The 26029-nt window shown below is 56.9% G+C and overlaps 4 protein-coding genes across 4 annotated transcripts; 1 reads left to right on the top strand and 3 right to left on the bottom strand.

Moving 5' to 3' along the window:
• Positions 1 to 284: 284 nt before the first annotated feature.
• IE81DRAFT_308022 (P-loop containing nucleoside triphosphate hydrolase protein) lies at positions 285 to 4978 on the bottom strand (the record flags this gene model as incomplete). The annotated part of the gene is made up of 4 exons (XM_025512362.1): positions 4472 to 4978; positions 3815 to 4398; positions 2630 to 3772; positions 285 to 2596 (listed from the first exon to the last, which is right to left on the bottom strand). The coding sequence occupies exons 1-4, from the start codon at positions 4945 to 4947 to the stop codon at positions 285 to 287; spliced, it is 4515 nt and encodes a 1504-aa protein (XP_025373157.1). The 5' UTR covers positions 4948 to 4978.
• Positions 4979 to 7079: 2101 nt separating this feature from the next.
• On the bottom strand, positions 7080 to 9048 carry IE81DRAFT_79541 (hypothetical protein). Its single transcript, XM_025517648.1, has 2 exons — positions 8483 to 9048; positions 7080 to 8402 (listed from the first exon to the last, which is right to left on the bottom strand). The coding sequence occupies exons 1-2, from the start codon at positions 8625 to 8627 to the stop codon at positions 7183 to 7185; spliced, it is 1365 nt and encodes a 454-aa protein (XP_025373156.1). The 5' UTR covers positions 8628 to 9048; the 3' UTR covers positions 7080 to 7182.
• Positions 9049 to 14892: 5844 nt separating this feature from the next.
• Positions 14893 to 19324, bottom strand: IE81DRAFT_338858 (hypothetical protein). Its single transcript, XM_025515555.1, has 3 exons — positions 18211 to 19324; positions 17279 to 18140; positions 14893 to 17210 (listed from the first exon to the last, which is right to left on the bottom strand). Exons 1-3 carry the CDS (start codon positions 18850 to 18852, stop codon positions 15097 to 15099), a joined length of 3618 nt encoding a protein of 1205 aa, XP_025373155.1. The 5' UTR covers positions 18853 to 19324; the 3' UTR covers positions 14893 to 15096.
• Positions 19325 to 19637: 313 nt separating this feature from the next.
• On the top strand, positions 19638 to 22491 carry IE81DRAFT_319358 (cora-domain-containing protein). The gene is made up of 2 exons (XM_025512703.1): positions 19638 to 20700; positions 20843 to 22491. The coding sequence occupies exons 1-2, from the start codon at positions 19838 to 19840 to the stop codon at positions 22107 to 22109; spliced, it is 2130 nt and encodes a 709-aa protein (XP_025373154.1). The 5' UTR covers positions 19638 to 19837; the 3' UTR covers positions 22110 to 22491.
• Positions 22492 to 26029: the final 3538 nt, after the last annotated feature.

Raw genomic sequence — 26029 nt, 5'->3', positions numbered from 1 at the left:
CACTAACAATTCAGGCCGTCTCCACATACTAACATACAAGCCCCTTTCTTTAAGCAACCGTGATCAAGTTCATAGGTCGTGAAGAGCAGGAAAGTCACAAAGCGATCGGCGAGAGGCTTGCATCATCCAACTTTCTGCCCAATATGCCATCGCTTCACCGCGACCACTCCGTCACCGCGACCGCATTTGGAATCATGAATGAATCAAGGCGAAGCTACTGTACAAATTATTGACTGGGTGACATTGATGCGAAAGAGTGTGTGTGTGTTTTCGTCTCTTGTGGCTCAGGCATCCCACTTGCCGCCGCTAGCGAGGGTAGCAAAGGGTCCTCGGCGTCGTATCAGCTCTTCGTAAGGACCCTGTTCTACAACTCGTCCACCCTCCAGCACGATGATCCTATCGCAGCGCTGCATCATCTGCACTTTGTGCGTCACTACCAGCGTCGTCAGCGTGTTGCAGGCATCCTGAGGTGATCCTCTTTCTCCAAGCAGAGCATTCGCAACTGCCTCCTGAGAGACCGGGTCGAGCGCGCTGGTGCATTCGTCGAGGATCAAGACGCGAGCTCGCTGCCGCACAAGCGCGCGAGCGATAGCAAGCCTCTGCGCTTGTCCACCCGACACTCGCCCGGCATTCTCACCCAAGGCGGTCTCGTAGCCTGATGGCAGCGCGCGGATGAAAGTGTCGGCATGCGCACGTCGAGCCGCTCTCTCGAGGCCTGACTGAGTGACGCTCGTCGGCGTACCACCGCTAGCCCCATAGGCGATATTCTCGCTCACTGTTGCGTCGAAAAGATTCGGGTGCTGGCTCACAACCGCGAGATGTTCTCGGAGATACCGCGTGTCGATGTCGCTGATGGGTCGGTCATCCAGAAGGACGCGGCCCCCTTTGGGCTCGTAAAGCCTCTGAAGAAGGGCAGCAACGGTAGACTTGCCGCACCCGCTGTCGCCTACGAGAGCGACTCGCTCGCCCTGTCTAATGTTGAGCGTAATACCTTGCAGCACAGGGACATCTGGCCGCAGTGGGTATGAAAAAAACACATTGTCGAAAACAAGCGTGCCCTGTACATGTGGCATCGATCGACCAGAAGTTTCGCTCGACGTACCGGGCAGGTCGACCAGTCGCTTGAGGTCCCCTGCTGCTTGGACAGACTTGGACAAGCCGGGCAGCCATGCCATGCTTTGACCAGCGAATGTTACTGCAAAGATGATCAAGTTGAAGACGATCATCATCCTCTCCAGGTCGTAGATGCCTCGCGAGACTAGCACCGCGCTGACGAAGTACATCAGAGCTTCCGAGAGGTAGGTCAGCGCTTCTGCCAGCCCAAAGCCAAAGCCAGAGACTGGAGCGGCTCTGAGCGCGCATTGCTCGGCCTCCTTGACGGCATCAACAAAGTTGGCACGAAATACAGGCTCAAGGGCCATAGATCTTATGCCTTTGACGTTTGCGACCATGTCGTAGAATCGCTTGGCAACGGCCTCTCTCTTGGTCTTGTTGCGCACTTCGTGTTTCGTGACCACTCTTGACTGAAGCGCGACGGCGACTATGAAGACGGGTGCTAGAGCAACGCCCACCAAAGTGAGCTGCCAGCCCACGGCGAGCGCCCAGACGAATGCAAGCAGCACCATGGCTGCGATGAGCACGAGATGGCCCGCGATGCGACTGATGAAAGCCTGCGCATCGTCTGCGTCTTTGACGAGTTGCGTGACGATGACTCCGGCAGCGGCAACAGGCTGATCAAACCATGCCTTGTCTTGAGCAACCATTTGTCGGAAACCGAGCTCTCGTAGCTGGCGGACCCACAAGTCGGCACTGAACTCCATGGTAAAGAAAGATAGGAAGCGAAAGAGGAAGTCCACGAACGCTAGACCGAGCACGATGAGCGCGAATTTGATGACTTCGCTGCCTTGGTCGACCTTTCCCATGGTGGCTAAAAGCTTTCCTAGGACAAATGAAAAGATTGGGGGCACGACTCCCGCTGCAACGCACGTCGTCAGCCCAAATATAAGCAGAACCTTGTAGGGCTGGTGATGCCACGCGCTCTTGACCACCTCGCGTATAGAGGCCGGGGCCACCTCGGGCACTTCTGATGCCCCGCTGAGATCCACTGCGGTATCTCGCGCATTCGCGGTGACCGCATCATCTTTGCTGTAAAAGTGGCTCTTCTCACTTGCTGCGATGCTGAGCTCCTCAGGATCCCAGCGTCTGCGCCGGAACATGCTCTCGTCTTGCGACGCATCAGACATTCGAAGGGGTCGGCGAGCGCTGACGTATTCGCCAGCAGCTTGAAGGCATTCTACCACCTCGATGTCTTCCTCGAAGGTTCGGTGCTGCTGTTGCTGTGCGAGTTGCAGGGGCCGGAGTCCATGCAAGGCATCATGCTTGTTGGTGTCTTGCCCGAGTGTGACACTCTCCGCGCCAGTGGACGTTGTCACCGTTCTAGACCACTGTCGAGTGTCCCGCGCGACTGCATTTGGCGGCAAGACCAGCATACTCAGCCTCTGACCCCACATGGCCGCTCTTGAATGGTCAGGGCCAACTTTGAGAGACTCCAAAGCTAGTGAGGCGCGTTGATCCAGGCCGGTGGGACTGATGAGAGCTTCGTAGATACTAGTTGTTTTCGTCGCGAGACACTGCTTTTCAGCGAGCTCGCAGAAGGGACCCGCACGAGTGCGAAGATCGCCACAGAACCCGTGTTCAGCTATCTGGCCGTCGTGCATCAGATACACAAAGTCCTCATCGCCCAGGCTTGAGAGATCATGCGTGATGATGATTGTCGTGCGACCACGTCTCCACGCTTTGACAGCCTCGTTGACCAAAAGCCGACTTTTGGGGTCTAGTGCGCTGGTCGCTTCATCTAACATGAGAATGCTCGGATCACGAAGCTTTGCTCGCGCGATGCTGAGCCTCTGTTTCTGGCCGCCGGAAAGACTTGCTCCGCGGGCTCCTAGTTGAGTGTCGTAGCCGTCAGGGAGCGACATGATGAACTCGTGCAGCAGGGCGGTCCGGCATGCTGCGATGACGTCCTCGCGCGGCACCGCAGGTACGTGATTGGACACACCACTGACTTGTTCGTTGGACTCGCTCAGGACGCCACAGAGCCCCAGCGCAACATTTTCATGCACGCTCAGGTCGAAGACGATAGGCGTCTGATCGACACTTGCCATCTTGCTTCTCACCCAATCCGCGTCAAGATAGGTGATGTCTTGGTCGTCCAGCTGAATGCTACCATCTTCGATTTCGTATTGCCGCATCAAGAGTTGTGCGATGGTGGACTTGCCGCTCCCAGAAGCTCCTACGACGTAAGTGGTCTCGCCTGCAGCGAAGTACATTGAAACACCCTTGAGCACTGCAACGTCAGGACGCGAGGGATAGGCGAACCCAACATTGGTCAGTGTGATTTCTCCGTAGCATCTTTCTGGACGGATTCGGCGCATAGCCGCGACGGGTCCAACTTTTCTGGGCCTGAGGTGCTTGCCTCGCCCTCGACTTCTGGCGGGTAGCATCGTCAACTTGGACTCGGAGCCGTATTCTGAATGCATGCTCTGAACGGGGCTAGAAGGTCGGCTTGCCTGAGGGATCTCTTGAAATTTCATCTGTACCGCTGTTCGAGGTGAAGTCAGCCGCGGAGAGAGCGGGTGACGTGGGCCTGCGGCCGGCTTGGTGCCGATGAAGGAGAATTCGTCGTATGCTGGTGAGCTAACAAAGTTTGGCGATGTCTGCAAAGATGAGACAGATGGTGCCTGTTGGTGCCCGAGTTTCTTCACTGGCCCATCTTCAGGAGGCTGGCTACTTGCCTTTGATCCTCGGCTGGGACCTTCCGCGCACAGCGCGTGCAGACTGGCGCTCGCGACTTTGCCCTTCTCTATGATGTTCAAAGTGTCAATGACCTGCTGAAGGTGGGAGGTTGCGAGCAAAGCACTCCAAAAGACAGTCATGACTGTGCCTGGCGAACATGCTCCCTTCTGCACCAAATGACTGCCGTAAGCGAAGCCAGAGCTGAACATGGCGAGGGCAATGCCGGAAGTTGCGCCGGTGCGCACAGCCCATACGGTGGTAATCTTGAGGTTGACTCTTTGCAACTTTGCAAGAAAGCGCTGAAAATTGCGCAGCTCCCTGACTTCCGCATTGAAGGCTTTGACTGTCGCAATCGCGTTGACTACCCGTTCTACGTTTCCACTAGCCTTGGCAGACAGAGTGCGCTCTTCAGCGAGGGAGCTGGCTGCGATCACCTCGCAGGCGATAGCGATGACGGCAGTTAGGGGCACAGATGCCAAGACGACGAGTGTCAAGTCCCAGCGCATGGCCAGGGCGAGCACGACGCAGGCAATGGTCGTCACCACGTACTGCAGAAGTTGTCCAAAAGTCTGCGAGGACGCGACCCGAACATCGTCGATTTCGCTGATATGATGCGCAAATTTGATTCTCAGATATCCGTCTTCCCAAGATCTGGCGGACGGGCAGATCCACTCACCGTGCGAATCGAGCCATCAGACCACCCGCACCGATTCCCGTGCCGTCCTCGGAATGCTCCTGACCTGTGCTCTTTGTACCCATGTCGCAGTCGTACCAATCAAGGCGCTTTTGATCGCAGGCGGTGTAGACCTTCAGCCTTAACCCGCTCGCTACCCGCTCCCCCAAGGCAATCCACGCAGAGATCATCGATGTGCTGAGTATCATTGTTCCGACGCCAAGAGCGCAGAGCCTCCAGATGGAGGTGGCTACAGATGACATCAACGCATCCCTCCTCTCTTGTGGGATCTGATCGTTTGGCATGCTAGTCGGATTGAACTTGGCAAAGGCGTCGAAAGCGTCGCCAATGATCCGAGTCATCAGCGGCTGTATGGCGCCTGAGCAAATGGAGAGGACCACGGCAACCACCGTGAGCGGTGCGTACCGCACTGGCAAGGTCGCATACATGAGGCGTATGCTGCCCTTCATGGCGGCCATCTTGACGCAATGTTGAAGCCAAGAGGCTTCCGAGAGGGCGGAATGGTATGCGTACGGTGGAGTAGGTGATGACGGTGGCAGAACGCAACTTGTGCCAAAGTGACTGTTGAGCTAGCTGGAGACGCTGGAAGAGGTAAGCAAGAGGAGTGAGCATTCGAGGTTCAGTTGCGACTGCCCGACCATAATGAGAGAGTCGAGTGAGCGAATGCGTCGGCCTAAACCCTTGCTTCAATAGCCTTGTGAGAAAGCTGTGAGAAGTGAGCGCATTCTGTGACGACAATGAGGCGCTCGTCCTCCAGGGCAGGACCCTATCGAGCGGACATTGTCAAAGCCACACCTGAGGACAAGCCATCGCGTCGGCACAACTGCTCGCAGTGAGCAGCACCGATTCGAGAAGCACAACAAATATCTGCGCGGGATCCATACCATTTCCATTGTCCAGATTGCTGCTGGGAGAACTGCGAGATCCAAGGCTATAGTCTTGAGTCACTCAGGTGAGGAACCGGTCTCTGGCGCGACTGAGCAGCATGTTTGCAACAAGGACAAGAGGGTCGCTGTGCTCGCTGCACGCTGCACGCTGCCATTTCTTCCCTTGTGCTTGCTTCATGCGAATCTTGATCCACTTGAGACCTCAGAAAGCGTTATGCGCAGACGTCGTCGTTCTCTCATAGCATCCGCCCGCACCAAAAGTGTGAGTTTGGGAGGACAAAGGATATGTAAGCAGGCAAAGTTTCTACCGTGCGCGCGAGGACAAGAGCGATGCAGGTCAGCACCACAAGCACGTGACCGAATCTGTGCACGTGACTGACTTCCTTGGGGCGGGAATTCTTGATCCTAGGGTGCCATTCGAGAGCTTTTCGGGTCGAGCATTCATGCTACTGAAACACGACTCACGACTTGGCCGGCAGCTTTGAGGGTCATGAGTCCCGAGTCAGCGCGGGAGTCTGATGAGTACCCACACACCTATGCGCTCCCGCAAGCGCGGCGGGTGGCCGTGACCGGATATTCGCATTGGTCAAGGCGGATGATCGAGCCACTCGTATTGGGCCAGGTCTCGATTGGTCGGAGGCGGCTCGTGAGCTGCTCTCCAAACGTGAAACACCTTTCCGCTCCACGGCTGACTGAAGCTTTCAAAACGCCCACGATCTACGACGTGCGGAACTTGCGCTGCCTGATGCAAGGCTTTCGCGCCCACGTCGTGTGCGCTCGGATCCTTTGAGTAGCGTAACATGATGTGGACCGTTGCGGGCCACACATTTGATTGTGCTGATGTCCCATCGCTCGGCGCGAGGCGCGCACTGTGAATCGTCATACGCCGCCCCAAATTCCGGCGGCCTTTGGTACTGCTTCCCTTGAGACGCCCAGGATGCCCCAAGCGGGGGGGCGGTCCGCGAGGGCCGCTTGAAGGAAGGGCCGGGTCAGACAGGGCGACTATAGGCAGAGACACCGACCGCAGTGGCAACCTTCGCACGGCGCGCCTCTTCCGATTCTTATTCGCGCTCAGGCCCCTTCATGGCGTCGAACACCGAGGAAAGGGGTACTAAGTCCTCTCTGAAAGCGAGACATGCTTTGCCTAGCTTCTGATGCGTGGTTCTCGTGCCATTCGCATCGCCATTCTGGGCGTCGGCCGGGAAGTGGCGCGAGGCCCACGCGTCATCTTGGCGGACCCGTCAGGGAGCAGGTCGTACGAATCGTGTTAGCGAAGTCGAGCAAGCGCACGGTCCGTTGGGTCACACTGCAAGCCTAAGAGACACTGAGGGCAGACGCGGGCAGCGAAGCTTCTAGCAATGTTGCATTTGTGCTCAATGGACAATTAGCAGTGATGGGTACGGTGACAAATTTGAGCAAATGGCCGGGATCATAGCGATCGAGGGGCACCGACGGTGTGTGTTGTAATGAACGAAATGGTAAAAGGCTGCACCGGTGCAAGACCCAGACACCGCTGTGACCTCGGCGCCGACTTGCAGCTTCGCAAACAGAAGATACTGGTACAGATAGACAGCCAAAGTGGTGCAGTAGGGGAATTGCATGCAAAGAGATCAGGTGAGGCGACCTGGAAGGCCGTAGAGCGAGTGAGCAACGAAGGTGGAAGGTTTGCTTCATCGCAAACAGCAGATGCGAGAAGCTGGTATCTTTTCAGAGGCTTCCTTTTGGCGGATGGTGTACGAGACGCATTGTTCGAAGCGGCGAGGAAGGCGGCAAGAGGATTGCGGGAGAGACAGTGCGAGCAGGTGGTCACCAAGTGGTGTAAGGATGTCCGCTAGGGGCACCGCCACGGGCAACATAAGGATGGTCTACTGAGGCTGCGTTTTGACTGTCGTAAGTCTGTCCATCGTGGTACTGCTTAACGTGGCTGTCGTACGTGCCTGCTGGCTCGCCTGATTGATCCCAATACAGGTGAGCCTTGTCGTTCATCCACGGGCTGCCGCCTACTTCGGATGGTGGGGTGTCTGGAGTGGTACGACCGCTGGAAGAATACGCCGAGTCACCGCAGGAACCGGGTGTCATGCATGTGCTGTCATATCCTTCTGAAGAACCACTGGAAGACGAGATGCTGCCTCTTGAGGACGCCAACGATGCAGCTGACGGTGCGACATGACTGTAGAAAGCAGCTGTGTGCGCCGCTGCCGCTGCTGCGGCCGACAGCGAGACGTTGTGAGTTGGCGTCGTGTACGGTCGCGACGATTCTCGCGCGTCGAACGGTGATTGTTGCTGATAGTGATGAGTGGGGGCGGCCGAATGTGATCGGTAGCTTTGACGACCAGAGACGCTTTGGCTCCGCGTGAGGTGTGGAGCTGCGCCCGTTGGAGCGCTGGCGTGTCCCACGGCTGCCGAGCAGGTGGCCGGCCCCACAGGGTAGCCTGCGATGCTCGCGCGGCCGTGTCGTACGGTCGAAGCGGACGCGCTCGAATGGTGTGGAGGTAGTGCCGTTTCTTGTTGCTCTGTAGGGTTTGCTGTGGGAGCAGGTGCGACGGGTGCAACCGTTGGAGCTGGCGGGGAGGGCATGGGAATGACTCCTTCGTCGAGGGCCTGAACGAACTCCACCAAATCCTCATTCTCAACATTCACTTTGTATCCAAGGTAGCCAAAGAGCTCGCGCTCCATCTGGTTGACCTCGCGAAGGCTAAAAAGGCCTTGTCCGACGATGGTCCAGCTCTTGTTGCTGTAAGTGTCGTCACAGCTGGATTTGCTGGCAAGCATCAAGGCTGAAATGAAAAGCCGATGTCCGGACGAACCCCTCGCTGCGGGGAATCTCGACTTCAGGCGTTTGAGAAGGAATAGCGCCTGATGCGTGACCGCCAGCGGAAGTCGAGTGCGGTGCAGAGCGTATGCGATGAATTCGGAGAGACGAGGAGCAACGCGCTGAGAGCTGGATGAACTGGTGCATGACGACGTCGAGTCGAGCGGGCATGCGAAAAGCGCAGAAATGACACGTTCGCACAGTTCGGCGAGCTCTGCGATCGCGAGCGGAAGAAGCACGACGGTCAACGATCATTCCCATCGACTCAACGCGCCATCGTCATCAATTGCTCACCTTGATGCCCGTAGAACCGGTCACAATAGTCTCCTCCGCGCGAGGTTTTCCTCGATGACGACCTTGCGCTAGAATTTGACCGTGAGCAAGAAGCTTGCTGGGGCGCAATGGCGGATTGCGGCCATGAAGTTGCTGCAGTTGCCATGGTTGGGAATGATTTCAAGGTAGATATCGAAGAGGGAAGGTAGCTCGATGTTGGAGACGTCTAGACAAGGTTGCAATCAGACGAGACCGGAGATTTGGAGGCACTCTAATATGGCGAATCGACGAACGGATGAGTGGCAAAGGAGACGCCGCTGAGAGGGGGAGGTTGGACAAGTTCCTGAAAGCGAAATGGAAATTTTGCGCCAGAGGTCTGAGCAGAGAGCTTGGGTCGCGAGGTCGTGGTCGAGATATGTCGAAGAGGACCGTGCGGGGGCGTGGGAGACGACGTTTGGCGACGCGTGTGGGAGAAAGGAGGGTGACCTCCTTTGACGTGTTGGAAGCCAAACAGAAAACCAGGCTTTTGTATGAGGTAGGGACGTGACGTTGTCTGTGTGACGATAATGTTGAGTTGCGGCCTGTACTGTGAAAGGGGAGCAAGGGAATGCTGGCAAATATATATGGAACTTGTGCCCAAGCAGCGGAGGGGTTGCGTAGAAGGGGGCCTGGGAGCAGTGGGGAACCGTTGGTGTTACTGGGTCACCAGCGCACTTGGCTCCGCTTCGGAGAGCGTGACGACAGCTAGAGGTGCGCTGTTGTTGGTCCGGTGATCCGGCCACCGTAGGCGGGCGGGCTGCCAGCGGCAACTTTGTGACACCAAGACGAGAAGTTTCAGCAGCGCAGGCGCAAGCACCAACGCCCCAAGTCAGAAAGCACCCAGACACGGCTTTCCTCTTCTGTCTCGATTGTGCAGCATGCTCCTGCTGTCGCACAAGTCGGCGCAAGCTAACACCCGCTACTGTACCAAGCCGTGCAGCATTGAGTCTCAGCGCTGCAAAGATTGCCACTACTGCTGCCAATGGTTGTAGTGCTGGGTGAGCGGCGTGCAGCTAGCTGCGTGCGTGTGTGGTTCGCTTCTGCAGAAGGTCCATGCGGGAGGGCGAAGAGCCGGAGAAGATTGGATGGCACAACTGTGCGGCCGGTGCAGAGGAGGTGCTGTCGCGGTAAGGCCTTTGAAGCAAGCCTGGCGAAATTGGTGCAGGACTCTTTCCAACCCAGATGGGCAAGTAAAGTCCGAGACGAGTCGAGGGTCAGTCGGGCATTGGCTGACTACGAGAGAGGGGCTAGGCGCGTCAGACAGCGCAGCGCACGCCGAGGGCGAGACCTTCGCCAGAGCCGTTGATGGCCGCCATGGGCGCACTCACGGCAGACCGATCGTCGACGCAGCGTGGGCCGTTGTGGCACTGAAGCACCTTGCGGAAATTGGGCGTCGGGGTTGGAAATTGCTGCTCCTAGCTACGGTGCAGTACAACAGTAGCTTGCCTGCTCCGAGCGGTGAATCTGTACCGGTCACGGTGGCGAACTCAAACCTCGTCGCGTAGCGTCATGCACATGCGGCTAGCTCAACAGCGGGCAAACCCTTGAGCTGCACCTCTCAGTGCAGCATGCAGAGGGCAAACCCAAGGACCAACGCACTCATCCAATCGGACTCACGATTTTGCGAACATGAAAATTCCCTCGTTCGTCACACAGTGGTCTCAGAAGGCAGACGTGAAGTGTTGGTACAAAATAGACGGGGTGAGACTGCTCCGACATCGTCCTGGTCCGAGAAGCTGCGCGAACGTTGATGCAGCCAGGCGGGCACTGGGGCAGGCAGCACGCTTGGATCGCTGTGAGTCTACAGGGCAAGTTGAATTCATGTGATTGTAAGCCGCACGCTGGCCAGAGGGTGCGGCAGATCAGGGAGCGAGCGTTCTTTGAAGAACGTCGAGCAGACACGACGACATACATGTACAATTGGCGCAGATCTCTAATCGCAGCTGCCGGTTCTCGGATAACGCTGGAAGGCCATAATGGCGGCGCAACCGTCTTCATATTGTTTGATCCTTGATCTGGCTGGCGGATCACTTCAAATTTCTTGAGCCCTGAAACGCCCCTGTGTGACGTGCAGCATTCGTGACTGGCGCGTCTGGGTATCAGTCGTGACTTGCTGTGCCTGATGTGGCGCTTGAGAACCGCAATGACGGAGACCACTGCTTGCATCCTCGCAGAGCAAGCTGTAACCCCCTTCAGGCTTGCCTAGGAGGGCCTGCGCTGGCGACCTCGAAATTTGTGTACTGTATGTACCACCGACTCGCCAAGGCCGCCGACTCAAAGATTCCACATCATTTCAAGCGTCATAAAGCCTGCAGTCGGCGCTATGCGTGATTATAGTCAAGAGTCAGTAGCTGCTGTATCGAGGTCACGCACAGATCCTTGATTGAGCTTTGCGATCTCTTGACCAGTGGCGCAAACAATGTATGTGACGGCCGAGGTACGAGCAGTATGGGCGCGGCGTTGCTCTCAGAGTCGAAGGGACGCAGCACACTGACTACGGAAATCGTACCTGTCCGGCCTTTTTTGGGCTACGCAAGCACATACTCAGCTGTCTCGCCCTTGAACACCAACAGTGAGGCAAGTGGCCATTGGCAGTCCGAAGCATCGGTAGCGATACCTGTGACTTTGACTATGAGCACTGCGCTTGCCCTTGTTGCCGTTGATTCATTCTGCTACGTAATTGCTGCAAATTGGTTCCCAAGCCGCGCATGATGATTGCGGGGAAGGCTATGATCAGGACGGAAGCAAATGAGCGGCCATGCAGCGAAGCCCGCGTGTCGTAGTGAATTCATCTCAAGCGCACAGCAGACTGACCGTGAAGCAACGAAAATAAGTTGCCTGCAGTCACGACTTGTCACCCCTTTCCGCTACCCTCGTGACTGTGAGAGCGTTTCCCGACTGACTTTGCTTCGCGTTGGTGAATTTAGGGAAGAAGTAGGGTCTGCGAATGATGAGTTCAGCGTATCTGCGACCTGGTGAACTCCACGAAAGAGAATAAGGCGCTTGATGAGTGTGTGCGTCTCCAAGATCTTGTCACGCGACCTCGTAAAGAAGTACAGCGCGAGCTGCGAGCTGACGCACAAGTTCGCCCGCGACACATGGTTTGCAGGCTCCAAGTGATTTGTGATTCGTGATTGGCTTCCTGCGACGGTCTGAAACAATGGGCATTGGGGTGCGCTGCCACCAAATAAACAGCAAGCACCCCAATTCTGGCCTGGCCTGCTGTACATCATTCAAATTCGGACTCGCAATCTCGCCTTGGCCTGAATTCGATATTAGCGCCGACAAGGATCTCGTGGAGCCAGCTGAGCCGTCGGGGTACACTGACTACGCTAGACGTCAACTTCCACCGGGTCCAGGGTCTGCTACTGTTGTAGTCAGAGTGAACGTCAAAGAGTCACGAAGCTGCCGGCGATAGAGGGATCAGACACCGTCAACGCGTGCCTGTAGTCTCGCCAGTGGACTTCAGCTCGGAATCATAGTAAATACCACCGTGACTCTTCGACGCTAACGACTTCCCGCTGCCAGCACCCTGTTCTGATCGGCGGCCAACGAAGCGATTCATGCAGTAATTTGATAAGTATGAGTACTGTAGTCCAGTAGTATTGTGATGTGATGTATTCCTTTAACGTCGCCACGTACATGTGTGCACTGACGGTCTTGAGCACACAGATCCTGTCACGATGTTATGAGATGATCCGCTTTAGCCTCAGCAGACAAGACGCTTCGCAGGCGACTATCCACTGTGCGGGCAACGAAAATTAGAAGACAGCGGCGACTAGGTGAAGTTGTGCATGGAGGCCGGGACGCTGACAGCCGTACTGCACGGTCGTGCCTGAAAGTAACTTTAGCTTGATGGCACCGTCGTGGCTCGCAGTCTGCCGCGGTTCCAACGCAGGAAAAAGCAGGGGGTTCCCGTCTCGGCAACACAGACCTCGCCCTTCGCGTCTTCAACAAAGGAAGAGATGGCCTGTCAGGAGAATGAAGCTGCGTCTAGAGGTTCACCATGGCATTCGTGACAGTGCGTATCGTCTCTTGCTCCTCTCTTCTGGAGTTTCCTAATTTGTCGGTGGCCGTCACTGAGCACACAACCACGAATCAGCACCTGTTCAACACTCAAGACTCGCAATGGCACGAGCGACGCTCTCTCTCACTCTACAAACCCAACTGCTCTCGTGTGTGGTTCCAGGACAGTAGTGCTCCGATGCCAGGCAGGTCGCCTGGGGTCAGGTTACTGCCCGATCAGCTGTGCTCGCTTTTTGCCCTGTGCAGCCTCTACCCCTTTTCGCCTGCATGCTTGTGCAGTTGCAGCATGCAATGCAAATGTAGATGCAGCAGAGATTTCCTCCGCAGCACGCTATGCGAAGTAGCTCGCGGTGCAGATACGTCTAGCTGCATCGACGCAGGCCTAGTCCGCTCCGACTGCCGGGCCCACACGCAGCAGCAGCAATTGATGACGTCCTGATGAAACTTTGAGGCGCTTCACCATTCGTATCGAAGATTGCCGCGCACTGCAGGTGCACCTTGGCTCGCTGGACAAGCAAGAATCTGTGTGAGACCCTCCGCACCTTCGCAGAGTCACTACTAGACTGACGTTGGCGCCGGAGGCAAATAGGGATGTGAATCTTAGTTCCGATGTGCTTCCATCCGCACGTTTACGAACGTGATGAACCTCAGACTGACTGCTGTGAGTCGTCACCGTGGGCAACCGTCCTGTGCAGATCACACACTCAAGACTATTGCGCTCTTCAACGGTTCACGATGAATCAGAGTGCGGGCAGGATGGTGGAGGTATTTCACTGCGAGCGGTCCACGCAGTTCCACGTGGCACCAAAATCGGAGTTGACTGAGTTTCGACAGGTTGACCCTGTCAACAGTCAACACCCAAGTGGTCAGGTGTTCCCGCTGCCTGCGTGGGATTCAGACCCAGACACAGAGTCATCAGTCATAGAGTAGAGGACATCAGTAAGTGTGGCGAGTGATTCATGTAAGCGCGGTTGAACATGGAGGTCGAGCATGCGAGCTGGTCTTATTGCCAGTCCTTGGTGGGTTGTAGAGTCCATTGGATTGGTCTCGAATCTTTGTATCCAAGCTCAGGCTAGAGCCGTGCGTGGGCCAGTCTCCTCCATCATCGAGCGGCCGCATTCTGCATTCGACGTTCCACACTCCGGCTTGAACGGAGTTCTTGTAAGCGTCAGCATTCACGATACTTTGCGTTGTGCATCGCGACCTCCGAGTGGCTTAGCTCGCAGCGTCATGGACCCGCGGCTTTGAGTGGCGGTACGCGCGACCAAGCCATGTCTCAGCGTTGTCAGCCGTCGGTTTCTCGTTGCGTTCCAGCCCTCACGATCAAGTCTGGACCATGAATTTCGCTATTCTTAAACTCAGCGCAGAACGTCAAGAGTCGCGCTCTTGCACGCAGGGCTTTGAGGAGATGCTGGGTTCTATGTGTAGCACGTTGCGTGTTAGAGCAGGCTGAGCGCACGGGCATCGCCGTCAACGCGACGTCTGATGACGCACTATCTGTGTGATCTCGTCGCCGTTGGCGAATTTGCTGGCGGCACGTCTATGCCATAAGCCATGAGAATATTGCGCACCGAGCCATAGCTCATGGTCAGGACAGAGCGCAGAGTCTTTACACAATCTCGCTCCTCGCCAACGACAAGCCTTTGATCGTGAAAGACGCTGCCAATGCGTTGCTGTCTGACCCTATTCTGGCCCAACGAATGCTTCGCAATGCCCATCCAAGGCACGTGAATAGCCCACCTTCTTTGCGAGCAGTCAAAAGGGCTGTGTGCTCTTTGACTGATGGTCGATGGCGTGACAAACCAGTTCACACCTCCCCCGATCGTGGCGCGACAAGACTCCGTGAAAGCATGGGTCAGCGCGCAGTGACACAGATGGACAAGCCGCGCCTGACGGAATCTTCTGTCATCTCTACCTTCTCCGACATCGGTCACAACGATGCCAAATGATCAAGATGCGACACTTCTAGTGTCCGATTGCAGGATCCTTTCGACGACGGTCAGAGCAAACTCAGACTGTGCCCGTTGAAGCCACAATGCGCACGCACTCCAAAGGCAATTAACGCGTCTGCCTCCACGGTCACGTTCGCTCTTTTGCCCGTTTCATGCTTGCTGAAGTCTCGCCTCTGCGTGCGGCGTTCAGCAAGCCACCACATTGAGCCCTTCGACTCCGAGGACTCAGGACTCATGTCAAAGCCACCGGCAAGACCACCTGTCATGTACCTTGGTGGCTTAGATTGACCCCAGATACGATGCCCAAGGACGCGTCTAGTGTAAGGAGTTTACTGCTCGTCGTTGCGGTGCAAAGCTCCGCGGGCTATAGTTTTCACAGATCAAGAGGCACGCCACGTCCCACTTGGCGTGGCTGCATGTGGCAGCGTGATGCGGCCAATTTGATTGAGAGAGAAGGCGGTGTTGCTACAAGTACATGTTGACATAAGCACCCGGCGGTGCGCGAAGCGGGCGAGTGGCGATGGATAGATGTGGACAGGTGATGTAGGCACTCATGAACAAGCCAGACCGCGAGTTGCAGGTACAAGTGGACGCTTTTTGTCGAAGTCTTCAAGCCGCCTACTGAGCTCCACCAAGCATGCGTTGCAACATTTCATTCGTTAGTCCAACGTTGGCAAGGGAAGCTGCCGAGTGTTGCTGCTGCTGGGGTTGCTGACTGAAACCAGGCCACATGCCGGTTGGCTGCTGCTGCGACGTTTGCATACCCTGAGGGCCAGCTTGGGACTTGTAAGGGAACTGCGTTCCAGCGAAGGGCTGCTGTTGTTGGGGCTGTTGCTGAGGAGGCATCGAGACGCCCGGATTGTTGCCCTGGTTGCCAGCGCCGAACGCAGCGTGGCTCAGACCCAGCTGGGCAGCTAGAGCTGCTACGTCTGCAGGAGTCACGCCTCCTGCGTTGCTTTGCCCACCCGTCACTGCACTTGAGTTCCACGGGACCTTTCCCGGTGCGCCTTGCTGACTTGGTGGACCGTAGCCAGACGCTGCGAATGTGCTGGAAAGGTTGAAATCGCCCGACATGGGTGCGGCGTGAACGCTTCCCATGTTGCTGGGCTGGCCAGGCTCTTGCACCTGGCCAAGATTTTGGTTGCCACCGAAATTCCAATTTGGCTGAGTCGGGAAGTTACTGGGTGGCATGCTGAATTGGCCCATATTGGCCGGCTGCTGAGGCTGCACGCCCTGCTGCGAGGCCACTTGCTGCTGAAGGAATTGAACCATTTGCGGTATAGAAGCAGTGATCTGTCCCATCTGCTGCGGCTGCGGCTGCTGGTGCTGTTGCGCCCCGCCATTGTGAGGAGCAGGCAGGCCATCTGCTCGCTGCTGCTGTTGTTGCTGGAGTCGAGCTTGCTGAAGCTGGGCGATCTGACGCTGAACAAACATTTGAGCTTGTTGGGCTTGCAAGGCATTGGGAGCGTCGCTCGTAGGCGCAGCAGGCGGCCGTGGACCGTGTTGAGGCGCCTGAGTGGTGGAAATCGCTGCGGGCCTCGGCGCCTGATTGGACGGCGGTGGCGGTGGTTGGAACAGCGCTTGAGCTGGCATTGGACCTTGCCCGGGTCCCTGTGCAGGCGGCACTGAGTGGATGCCCGCACCAGGACCAGGCTGCAGTGAGTTGGAAGGCGGTGCCTCTGGTGGTCGCGAGCCCATTCGCTGAGTGGGCTGCTGCTGCACTGGCGGTATCTGGCCAGATGGATGACCAGACTGCGCAGGCATTGGCATCTGTGGCGGCCGAGTTGCTTCCAAAGAGGGATCGGCGAACGGTCGACCAGATACTTGCGTGCCGACCTGCTTGGAAGCTCCAGTCGAAGCAGCGCTTGCCAGAGCTTGTAGCGGTGCCGCTTCCTTGAAGACCAACCCCAACAATCTCGTCATCTGAGCGGCTACGGTGGGCATAGGCACAAGCACAATGCCAGCTCCAGGCGCACCATGAGGGATCAGAGCGCAGCATTTGCGGTCTCGCAAGGTACTAGCGAGCATTTCGTACGCTTTCACGTTGTGAGCAGGCACGTCTGGTTCGCCAGGGCTGGCCTGGCCTGGTGGTCGAGGCGTAAAAAGCACAGCGGGCGTCTGCCTGGTCCCGACATAAGCTTGCAGCGCTGGCATGTCCAGTGGCGTCATGCTACCCAGGTTGAGTCTGGCAGGCCAAGGTAAGTTGAGATTCTCCTTGGCTGTACGAGAATTTGCAGATGCGCTGACGAATGAAGCGATTTCGCGCTTCATTCCTGGATTATTTGGATCGTTGACGCTCCATACAATCGGACCGGACCAGTAGGGTGTCGGACGACTTGAGCTAGCTTGGGCTGGTGCAGCAGTGGCATTGCCTGTGGCTTGCAAAAAGTCAGGTGGAGGAACACCTCGTATTGCAGAGTCAGATCCCAGCTGCCCAAACTTGGCGTTGGCCTCGTTTACTGCCTGAGCTGGGGCCGTGGCAGATGCCTGGAAAGGCTGTTGAGGAGGAGCAGCTGCGGGAGCACTTCCATTTGCACTGGGAGCACTCTGCCCGCTCGCAACTTTTGCTGCGACCGCCAAGACCTGCTTGCTCAAGCCCAGGTGCACTCCCATGGACTCGGCTTCCTGCGAGATGTGTACCAATGCAGCGAGAGCCTTCTGTACGTCGGGAGGACCGCCACCGGATCCCAGAGCCTTCGACTGCGCAGTTATAGCTTCGTGCGCAGCGACCACTGTCAACGGAAAATGCCCTCGTCAGTGCGTGCTTGACAGAACCAAGCGAGTATCCGATCAGACTCACATTTCGCCCTCAGTCGCTCGAGTGCCATCTGGCGCTCCTTGCTAGCCGTAGCAGCCTCAGCTCTCTGGGTGATGGTAAGATTCCTGATCATCGTCGCTTGCTGCTGTTGAACAAACATGAGTCTGGTGAGAGCAGACCGAAGGATGGCCTTGTGTGCATCAGGTAAGTGCGCCGGAATAAGAGCGGCAGCCTGAGCAGCGGCAGCAGCAGCAGCTTGTTGAATCATGGCCGCATTCATGGACGTCGTGTTCGTGCCTGCTACCTGAGGCGCACCGCCATCTGGCTGTCCCAATGGGCCTGCTACAGGGAGACCTGAGAGCGTTGTGGATGCTCCGGAACCCGCGGTAGGAGCTGCAGCACTCTTGAGCCGCTTGGCCTGATCCGAACGCAGTGACTCGGGGGACGCTCGCGAACGGGATCTCTTTCGCGATGCGGCGCTCCTTACAGCCAGGCCTCTGAGCATAAGTATCAGATTCTTTGACAAGCCCGCTCCAAGTAGCGAGTGCGCTTCCAATCCCGAGCAATCTTGGTCCTCGTCGACGCTCCCATCAGGTCGCGTCGGGGCAAGAGAAGCATGCAGACGCTCAGCGTCGCACTCTCCTCGCTTGCCTGCGTCCCTGCTTGCTGGAACTACGATTGTGGAGAATTGCACCTTTAGGCTTCTAAGAGCTTCAGTGACAGTTGCTAGGGTCCAGTCCTCCGAAGCGGATCTTCCAGGCCGAGGCAACGAGCCTTGGATATGCAGGGAATCGTCTGCTCGGCAAAGATGCAGAACATGTCTAGCAGCTACTCTGCCGGTGGGAGGGAAGAGGCTAATGGTCTTGTTTGGGAGCGTGCCGGTTGGATCAGTCTCCTTGAAGTGCTGTGTCCAAAGATTACACGGCAGACGTCAGTGCGCAGTGTAAAGCTGGCGACATGTTTTCCCCACTCACCTCTAGCACTCGCACAAGACCCCATAGAGCATCAGAAGGTCCAAGCTTCTCGCTGTTTCCCAAGAGCAAATCGTTTAACTCCACGTACCAAGCCTGACGAGATGATTCGGCGCCCTCATCGAACCGCTGAGCAAGGTCCTTGGCCTGCAGAGGCTCGAGTTGATTTGAATTGGATGTCCACTCCTTCCACTGACGCGTTTCCACGCGTCGAGAGGCTTGTCCAGGCGAAGGTGAATTGCCATAGCCAGAGTCCGATTGCCACTCTTCATCAAGTTGAGCAACGTCGAGAGCGGTGCGAGAGGAGCCTGGATCGCTCTGAGGGACACGAGGATAGCGCACAATACTGTACAACAGCTTGGCAGTCGGATGCAAAGATTTTAGCTGCTGTGCGATGGGTCCAAATATCGACGTCAGGATCGGCCGGAGTTCAGACGATTTGACTTCGGACTTCTCGCTTGGCAACGCAGCGGATGGTGCGAGGACGATGAGGTGCACTTGAGGAGATGGAGGGCCAGACGTTGCCGCGGAGCTGAGGGCTGGCATAGCTACTGGACTCGCACTGCTTGCGGCGATGGTGGTGTTGACGCTCGTCTGCACCGTGGCTTCCTCCGCAGAGGCCAGCGGCTTGATCAGAGTCGCCATGCTAGGCAGTCAAGCTTGGGTGAGTAGCTGAGTGATGGCTGCAGTGAAAGCGTTGATGTATGCGTGCGTCTGTTGAGAGGTTGACGTATACCTCGATGTGCAAAAATGTGGTTGCACGGAGGAGAAATTGCGCAACGTATGATTTAATTCTGATTCACGAGAGCAAGTGAGGACGAGTCCTGTAGGATCTAGTAGGCGTCGCCACGGGAAGCTGTAGCAGGATGCCGACGGTGCCTAGAGCCTTAACCCTTCGCTCAGCGACCCTTGATGACTTTGTGCGCCGGCGTCAGAACACCCTCCGTCAGAGAGGCCCTTTCGGGTACCCTCGAGGCAAGCTCACGATCGCGGCCGTGGCTGCTGAACGACGCAAGAAGCAGATGATGATGGCAGTGCGTACATGCCGGTGCGTACAGGGCATGTGTCTGAAAGGGAAAGAGGTCGCACTCAGGGCTTTCGCACCAGCGCGAATCCAGCTGGTCGACATCGATGCGCGAGACTTTGAATCAATCACAACAGAATCATGAATGATTGACGGGAGCATGCACAGCCGCGTCTCACATCGATGCACGTGACGCTCTCCGTGCATCGGCACCTTTCGTGCGGGAGAGCACGCCGAACAAGAATTTGGATCTAGGATTCTGCCAACCTTCCCCGCTGCGATGCATGCTGGGTGGAGGGCGCCCGCGACGAGCAGGCACGTGCCGCGGCGAAGAGCGAATTTAATCAAGAATCCTCCAAGCATCAGCACCCATGGCATGCAGCATATATATGGCACGCTTTGCATCGGACTGATGATTGCACGCTCACCAAACATCCTGCTCAGCTCATCATTCCGATTAGCTTCTGGCTGCGATGACTCAGAAGGCCTGCGTGCCACATCAACACTCGTAGATATTCGGCTTGATTAGCACTATCGAGCTTCCCCCACTCGCGGTCGGTCCCCTCGTTTGCAGCTGCTGGCCCCCTCCTCCCTCCCCTCCCTCTGATGGCTTCCATCGCGCCCCTGGCGCGGTCTGCGACTCCAACGACCTTTGCTCGGAGCTACATTCCCACAGCCAGCACCAGCTATCGGCCCGCAGCCACTCACGTCATTGCATGTCGCTGCCGGCCTAGCGCCTCGCAGGCTCAAAGGGTTGCGAGCTATGTTCTGGGCCCTCGCTTGTATGCGAACAGCGCAATCGATCGCCATGCCCAGGGCTTCACGTCACGAGTAGGCCTGCCTTGCGCGGACGCTCTTCCGCTGCGCTCGTTCAGCGGAAGGCGAGACAGCAGGAAGAAGGATAGAGGGAAGCAGACGACTGATGCAAGCTCTGCAACGACTAGCTTCGAGCTCTCCGCGAGGTGTCAGAGAGGAGAGACAGCAAAACAAGGTGCACTTTACTCTTCTTGGAGCTTGATAGATCAGCCACCCCAAGAGGCGCGAAAGGCAAGGGCTGAGCCTCGCCCCGTGCCGATGGCAAAGTCCATCACCTTCAATAGTCAAAGCGCGTTGGGTCGTCGATACCGTCATGAGTCTGTGTCGAGGCTGCTCCACCCAGCGCACAAGGCACTCTTCTCTACGAGTTCCAGACAGAGGGATGCGACTCTGGCACCTGCCTCCTTGCCTCAGCCCTTGCCCTTGCGATGCACCATCCTGGACGCCAAGGGAAGCGTAGAGGTTGTGTCAGGATCTTTCTCCAGAGCTTCCCTCTGCGCTCAGCACAAGCTGGAAGCCAGAGACCTCAGAAAGGTGGATAGCCGAGTACCCAACGTGGTGCCCACTATCTTGGTCAGGGGGGAGGCGTTCTTGGTGAACATCCTCCACATCAGGGCGCTCGTCAAGAAGGATCAGGTGCTGCTCTTTGATAGGTGAGCAGGCAAGCGTTGGTGGTGCTCGCGAAAGACAGCCGCGGATGTGGGGTCCGTGTCGGTCTCTGCGGGATTGCGCAAGTGTAAATTTGCTTGGCATGCTCACTCGCGCCTGATTGCTACTGTGCCCTGCTTTGCGCAGCTACGGCTCGACGGACACCGCGCTACACAGTGCCTTTATCTATGCGCTCCAGCACAATTTGTCTCTGCAGCCTCCTCACTCCACGCTTCCCTACGAATTCAGAGCGCTCGAATCAATCCTTTCATCCGTGCTCTCTGCGCTCTCTTCTGAACTTGGAGTACTTCGGAATCTTATCACAGACCTGCTCGAGGCGCTGGAAGAAAATATCGACAGAGAAAAGCTGCTCAGTCTGCTTCTCTACACTCGAAAGCTCCGAGCGTTTCTAGCGAGATGCAGAGGCTCGGAGAGATGCATTATGGATGTACTCGAGGAAGATGAAGACATGGAGGCCATGTACCTCACCCACTCTCGCCGGAATACGGGCGAACACCTTGAGCTGCAGCTCCTGCTCGAGTCCTTTGACCATCAGCTGGAAGAATTGATAGCGCAGAGCGAGGCCATGTCGAGCAACATCGACGGCACGAGGGAGATTATCGACTTGATTCTCGACAATAATCGCAATCAGCTGCTCACTCTGGATTTGAGGACATCCATCGGAATGCTCGGCATCAGCGTTGGGACGTTGTGGGCGGGCTTGTTTGGCATGAACTTGATGAGCGGGTACGAGGAACACCCATTCGCTTTCTACGCCACCAGCTCTGTAGCTTTCATCTCTGCTGTCGTCGTGGGCTCGTTCGGAAACCGGATACTGAACAAGACCAGACGGGTTGGCCTGGCCATGCGCACTCGTCCAAGTGTTGGCAAGAGCCTGTTGCCTGGGTGGTTGCACGGGGTGGCGTCTTCGCGCAGCGCAGCAGCAATGAGGAGAGAAGAAGCATGGATGGAAGCCCTCAGCTCTCATTCAAATCACGCAATTTCGCCTTCGGATGCTTTGGAAGGACACGGATATGGAGGCAGTAGTGCTTTGAACAACAGCACTGCTCAGCATGGCGCACTACCGACTGCTGCCCAGTCCTCGTACACCTCATCCGGCGCGTCGCTCAGCTCAAGCTCCGCACCGGATGCTGTGCCAATGGATAGTGCGGGTCCTAATCCTTTCGGCACAGCCGTCCCCTCCCCGCCCTCTTTGCCAAGCTCGGACCACACAAGAACGGGGCCATTGTACGACGCAGCCTCATCTTCCTCTTTTTCCCGCAAAGCGGGAAAGACGGCCAAGAAGGCAGACAAGACTGCTCTTGGCGGCCCTCGTCCGGGCACGAACGCTTTGGACACCAAGAGCGAGGAACCCCTCAAGCCTTGGAGACCGTTCACGAAGGGCAGCGAGTGAATCGCACTCATAGGTCCAAAGACCGAGAATACACGAAGTCACAGCGGAGTCACACTGTTTGCTCTGCAAGCGCCCCAGCCTCGCCCGGCTCAGCTCTATATCGTCCGAATCTCAACCTGTTCAGCTGTCCTCTTCCATGTCGCCGACTAATCTCTTTCACATTACTATTCACGCTTGGGATATGCATAGAAATTCTGCATTGCGAAGGGCAAAGTCGAGGCCACTGGCTCAAAACGGCTGCCGTGAATGCGCTCGCACCAGTCCTTCTTTGCGACTGCAAACGAATCGAACCAGATCACGAGGTTTTGGCACAGCGCAATGCAATGCTCCAGTGAAAGCGAAGGGAATGAGAGTCGGGCTTCATGCACTATGGTAGAAGAGCAAAGGTCGCTGTAATGCAGGAATGCACCAAGGCTGTCGAGGTATATATGTGAGGGCTAGTGAAGTGAAAGTGAAGAATGAAGCATGAAGTATGCAATGTAGTGGGGCGGGCAGTCGTGCATCGCTTTAGGTCACGACCCACAACACCTCGGCAGGTCGCAAGAACAGCCCGGCAGTGTTGCCTGGTTGCGCGCTTGCGGGGTCCTTCGAAAGCGTACCCGATTTGACTCCGCTTGCAATTCGCGCATGCGGCGCAACATTCTCGCCCAGCCTCTGCGCGTGCCTTTCCCCGACGATTTGCGCTATTCTGAGCTGTCGCGCCTCTCTGGCGGGCAGAGCGACGGCAGGTTGCGTTTCAGCATGCAGCGGCCGCTGTCCGAGTTCGAAGTACTGCTTGCCAGAAAAGACGCCATCGTTGAGATTTCTAGACAAGCTCTCAAGACCTTGAGGTAGCGGTGTTGGGACTTCCACGCCCACCCAGGCGCCTGAGCGGCCTTCTAGGGGGCCGATGTACTTGACCGCAGCTCGGAAGCGTAAGGCGCGCTTGGGCGGATCCCCCGCACCTATGGAAGGCGAAACGACGCAAGGTATTCCATGGGTAAGGCTGATACCATTGAGCGCAAGGCTCACAAGATCAGTTGCTGCTAATGAGCGACTAGATGTAGGCGAAGGCTTTTCGACAGGGCTCGATATGGGTTCCGTCATGTTGACGCCGTTCGTTGTAGTAAGTGGCTGACGCGAAACTTGCGCTGCCGGCGCACCAGGCTGAGCTGAAATTTTGCGGGTGCGGGATGCAGATGGAGCAGCTGCGGCTCGCTGGGCGCCACCGCTATGTACCGCGACGGAGGCTAAGCTTGCAGTGGATGTAGCCTTCCGAGGCGACTTTGCAGGGGAACCAGCAGCTGCTGACACGACAGACGAGGCGGTGGACGCCGTGCTTGAAAGCCTTTGTCGCGTTCCACTGGTCCCACTTGCACCGACTTTAGGAGCGCCCAAGTTTGCCTGCGCCGGCTTGGGTGTAGCCTTCAAGAACGTGTGTCTTCTAACGTCAGCAGCCGCCGTTGCTTTAGATGGGGAAGATCCTGCAGCAGAAGGAGCGTGTCTCACTGCAGGTCGTCCACTCGCTCGCGGCGTGTTTGGCGCAGCATCGGCCGCCAGGCTCGTGCTGCTTCGAACAGACCGCAGACTAGCAGTGGGTGTTCGTTGAGATGTAGCGGGCGACACTGCTTGCGACGATGTGCGAGCGGGCTTCGGTGGGGTATTCTGAGGGGCGCTTTCAGGACGCGGGGAACTAGAGTTGCTCGCGATACCAGCGCCCAGAGCATGCGTCGCTGTAGGCGTTCGAGATTTGGCAGCTGATGTGCATTGATTCGAGAGAAAGCTTGCATTGCTATCGAGACGATTCCGTGCGGAGCCATTCGTGGTCCTGGTATGCGTTCTGATCGCATTCCCAGCCAAGCTCGTCGGCGTGCGTGGTGATTCGACGACAGATGAAGACGCTGAGGCAAGCGAAGCGACAGACGGAGCTCTTCTGACTTGCGAGGAAGCTGCAAGTCGTGCGGTTGATGGTGTAGTCACATCTGCGGACCGAGATCCAGCAGCTGAGGTCGCGCGGGCAGGTGTCGGCCTTGAAGCGCTAGCAACGCTGCTTCCGCTTGACCGCACGGAGCTCCTAGCTTGCGTGCTAGCATTCGATGGCGACGCGGCGCGAGAGACGCTGCTCGGCGATGAAGCTCGTGAAAGGGGCGATGCTGTGGACGAGACCGTTGAAGGTGCGAAGGATCCTCTTGGACGGGACATGACGGATGAGGCTGCGGCTGTGCTAGGTGGCCTGACTACTCCTGTGGCTGCGCCACTGGTGTTCGTTCGCTGAGCCGACCCTGCAGACTTTCGAGCCGCGGCTCTGTTCATGGCCTCGGCACGCATGTGTATGGGTCCAACACGCTCGCTCTCCTCCGGGGCTTGCTTCTTGCTTGTAGAAGCTGCGCGCAGTCCCGTGCGGGTACGAGCTGGCTCTGCGGCTTTGGTACTTTTTGGTGCAAGTAGATCATCGACTGGAACATCCAGCTCATGACTGAGCTCCTTCAATGCCCAATTGTCAATTACATCGAATCCCGATAGAGCTCTTACGTTGATCCATCGTTTGCGTAGATAGCGAACAATGCCATCCCGCGCGTCTTCAACAAGCTGCTTCGACGTGCCTTCGGGCGGCGGTCCTTCTTCTCTCAAAAGGACGCTACCTACAATGAGTTGGTACGTCATGGGTGCGCGCTTCTCATTGAGACCATCCATGAGGAGTAGCATAGCCTTTTCGAGCACATCCGACGCAAATCCCACTCCGTCCAAAAGTGCCCACCATTCCTCGCTTGCGACAATGGTAGCAAGATGAGGCTCGAACATCGCACAGATGTGCGATTCGACGCTCTCACACATCCACCGCAGCGCGTCTACCCATGCGCTAGATCGCTCACGATCTATGCGCGTGCTTATGGTGACGAGCTGCCCGAGAGCAGCTAGAGCGGCAGGGGGATGCGCCTCGATGCGCTGGCAAACGTCCGCCACTAAAGCGCCGCGTGAAGCGTAGTCCAAAGACCCAACATCCTTGAACCAGTAAGAGCCAAAATGCGGACCGCTAACAGCTCTACGTGCACTGTCCCGCAAGTGTAGATCTCCAACATCAGGTGCAGAAGCGAATGCCAGCACACGAGGAACTCGCTTCGTGCACGTTTTGCAGGGTGGCGAGCAATCGAAATTGTGGCAGAAATCGGCAGCGATCAACGATGAAATCAAAGATTGAAGCGTGTCCATTTGCAGGTACGCGCCGGATCTCCAGAGCTGGAACGCAGTCGCTAGGTCGAAGGTCCGATTCGAGAAGAACAAAGTCCCAGTGTAGAGGAAGCCGAGGGTGAAGTGCAAACTCGCTGGTGTGAAAGGCGGGCTAGGCAAGCGGAGGACCGGGGTGTGAGAGTCCGCGTACGGACCAAGCAGTTGGGCGGCGAAGTAGGGACTGCGAGACACAAGCATCATGCGATGTGTGCTGAAAAATGTCGGTCCACCTTCTCCGCCTTGACCTTCCTCGTCACCATGCCCTGCATCTGTGACCGTTGCTGCGATGGAATAAGCAGAAGCATTGTCTGGTATTGTGCGCACCTGCAATGGTGCATCGACAGCTCCACCACCAGACGCATCGTCTAGCATGATGCGAACATCAGAGTAGAGCCTGCTTCGCCACATGAATACGAGATCTTGGCGCAGCTTTTCCAGACGTTCTTCCGCTTTTCCTGCCAGAGCTGGCCGGTCTTCGAAGAGGAATTCAAAAGCTTCAACCATGCTCTCCTCTGCCGTGTAGAGGTATTCTAGCGTAGCTTCAAAGAACGCGGGCGACACGTCTCCGAGCGCCAACGGGGCCCTGATCGTGCTTGCCGAGCTGAGCACGCTGGCACCCGAGATTGAAGCGGTGTCCGCGTCGCGACCAAGGGAGAATGAAGTGCGCGCGGACGAGATGCTGCCACGAGACATTGGTCTTCCGATGCTCATCC

This window comes from Ceraceosorus guamensis (genome assembly GCF_003144195.1).
Source record: "Ceraceosorus guamensis strain MCA 4658 unplaced genomic scaffold IE81scaffold_2, whole genome shotgun sequence".
NCBI lineage: Eukaryota > Fungi > Basidiomycota > Exobasidiomycetes > Ceraceosorales > Ceraceosoraceae > Ceraceosorus > Ceraceosorus guamensis.
This window is presented reverse-complemented; position numbering and strand designations above follow the sequence as displayed.